The sequence below is a fragment of the Sinocyclocheilus anshuiensis genome, unplaced genomic scaffold (genome assembly GCF_001515605.1).
Source record: "Sinocyclocheilus anshuiensis isolate Anshui unplaced genomic scaffold, SAMN03320099.WGS_v1.1 scaffold670, whole genome shotgun sequence".
NCBI classification, from domain to species: Eukaryota; Metazoa; Chordata; class Actinopteri; order Cypriniformes; family Cyprinidae; genus Sinocyclocheilus; species Sinocyclocheilus anshuiensis.
In genome coordinates, this window is record NW_015546062.1 from 1,570,830 (window position 1) to 1,573,336 (window position 2,507).

General features: G+C 39.9%; 1 protein-coding gene across 3 annotated transcripts; it reads right to left on the reverse strand.

Annotated features, from left to right (window-relative positions):
* Nucleotides 1-1,403, reverse strand: s100a10b (S100 calcium binding protein A10b). 3 transcript variants are annotated; one of them, XM_016500850.1, is made up of 3 exons: nucleotides 1,304-1,403; nucleotides 625-777; nucleotides 1-406 (listed from the first exon to the last, which is right to left on the reverse strand). In XM_016500850.1, exons 2-3 carry the CDS (start codon nucleotides 766-768, stop codon nucleotides 233-235), a joined length of 318 nt encoding a protein of 105 aa, XP_016356336.1. In that variant the 5' UTR covers nucleotides 769-777; nucleotides 1,304-1,403; the 3' UTR covers nucleotides 1-232. The 3 variants fall into 3 exon arrangements, with proteins under 3 accessions (XP_016356336.1, XP_016356338.1, XP_016356337.1); XM_016500852.1 differs by having other exon boundaries at nucleotides 625-773; nucleotides 1,304-1,397; XM_016500851.1 differs by having other exon boundaries at nucleotides 1,300-1,394.
* Nucleotides 1,404-2,507: the final 1,104 nt, after the last annotated feature.

Genomic DNA, 2,507 nt, shown 5'->3' on the forward strand with positions numbered 1-2,507 from the left:
TATATAAACAAAGTGTTTATTTCTGTGGTGGAAGTTACGGGACTTCTGTGGATGATTTATTTTGTGTCTAATGCTAATACTTACAAAAAAATTGAAAATAAAATTGAACAGCACTTAACAAAACTGAAAAACCATCCTCCTTTACATACATACAGTGAAACTGTAGCAACAACTTCAAATCGAGGCATGCGGCTTTTAATCTCTATTAACTAAATGGCAGAACAGTCATCTTTTATTGCTTTTTGACACCCCCTGCCCCCTGCTTCTGCTTCATCTGGTAGAGCTGTTCGCAGGCAATGGACAGGCCCACCACAAGAGACACAAACTCTTCAAAATTCACCTCTCCATCGCCATTAGTGTCCAAATCCCTCATAATCCTGTCTACAGCAGCAGGGTCCTTCTGAGACTGCAGTAGAATAGACAAGAAGTACATGTTTAAAATAGAACAAATGGAAGCAGTTTTCCATAGAAAATGGAAAAAGAGTAAAGTTTTAGAAAGATCTGAAAGATGAGCAGGGCCAAAAATGTTGCTACACCATAGCGGGCCCCGATCATCACAGGGCCCAAGCCAGTGTTTAGAGTTGCCCCGCCCTGGGTGTAGCAATAACAGATGGAATGTTGTACCTTCAGAAAGCTAGACAACTCGGTCTCCATCAGCAATTTGAGCTCTCTGCGATTTAATGTTGATGTATTTCCACTCTCTTTGCTCGCATAACGGTGAAACACTGTGATCAGCGTCTCCATCGCTCTCTCCAGATCAGACGGCATTGTGACTGTCTACAGTGAGAGATAATGTATTAGTTTATGTGAGTGTTTCATCCGTTAATCAAACTGAATATTGTGCAAACAGCCCATTGTTCTCCTCCTACTAGGCAGACTGAAACAGCAGTGGATTTTTCCATTTGGAAATAAGCCAAAGTGTGAGCAATACCCACCAACCGTCATGCCAAGTAGATGCAGTAAAAATTAAGGCATTTAATAACAGTATATGCTGATGCAAATCTTTCAATTATTTAAGTATTAATAGCAGTTGTATAAACTTAACTGTTATCTACCTGCAAAGTTTAGATTATACTACGTAAATGACGCTGACGTCCATAGAATCTGTGCACATTCGGAGGCTTATCGTTAAGTATTTTCGTATTTCAAAGTTTGGTCCCACTAACGCTTAACAAGTAGCCATAACTTACAATATTATGGTAGAACCTTTTCTCAAAAAGTGCTCTCAGTAGGTAACTAAGTTGTACTATGCTCTTATTTAAATGGCAAGTCGTTTCTGAATAGTAAAAGATTGCGTACTTACGCTGATAAAATGCAGAGCGTCACCTGAAGATGAAAGAATGAACTGAATGTCCCGAGCAAGAGCTGGTCAAGAAGCAGAGCAGGAATTTATACCGGGGCTCCGCCCGAATGATGAGTGTGAGGTTGGGTGAGTCTGGGGGTGAGGACTGTAATGTTAACTGTTTCGGGCTTAAAGCCACAGAAAACGTTGACTGAGATCTACAATCCAAACGTGAATTAGTGTACGTGAGTGTATGTATGTAAAAGAATATACTAATCCCCCTGTTAGAGATTTATGAATGAGAAATTCCACACTTAAACTTGCTGGAACATAAACACACCTTAAACTGGCCTAAGATGGTTTGTTGCTCTGGTTTCCTGGATTTAGGGGTTTTTGGTGGACAATAGTAAACCAGCTAAAAGCAGCATTCACGTCAATGCACTCATACTTATGTTGAACAAATGTTCAGAATATATGTTTTCACAACAAGCAGGAAAGAACAGCTCTCACTCCTTTCCACCATTTCCCAAGTGAGTGACTCAAAGCTTTCACAATGCGTCTTGCCTTAAAACACAACATGTCTTGCTCTCAATTTTGGACAGATGTCTGAAAAGGATACTTGCCAGGGCATTATTTTTGAGGGTAGGGCTGCTGATAAGGCTTGTTCCGGTCTGCAAAGTAGGTATGAGGGGATGTCTCTACTCAGCACACAGGATGTGCCTTTAACCATTTAGTCTGTGTAAGAAAATGCACTCTCTCATACTTAAAGTTTACAACAACACAACCTAGTGGTGTGTTTGGCAAAAGAATTACTGTGCACATAGCAGGAAAGAGTACAGAATGTTTAGCTAGAATTCATTCATTACACCACAGAACTAATAAATCAATATTTCCCCAGACAAAATAAAGAGACCGTTACTCAGACAACTTATATAGTTTATCCCTTTGGAAACTAAATGGAATCTCTATCAGTAGGACATGGGAAGGAAAAGAGGAAGAGAGTGAACGGTCATGGGTGGATGACACATGGTGTTTTGAGCAGGCTGATTGTGTTGTCATAGTAACATGATGAATGCCAAGCAAGTACAGCTCTGAAGGGTTTTCACAACTACAATTCTCTGCATTCTTTTCAAACTACGGCATGACGTTTTTTTAAGTGGCCAAATTAGTAGTTTGGTCCACAAAAGGCTAACTCAGATATACATCTATTCATAAATGAAAGAAG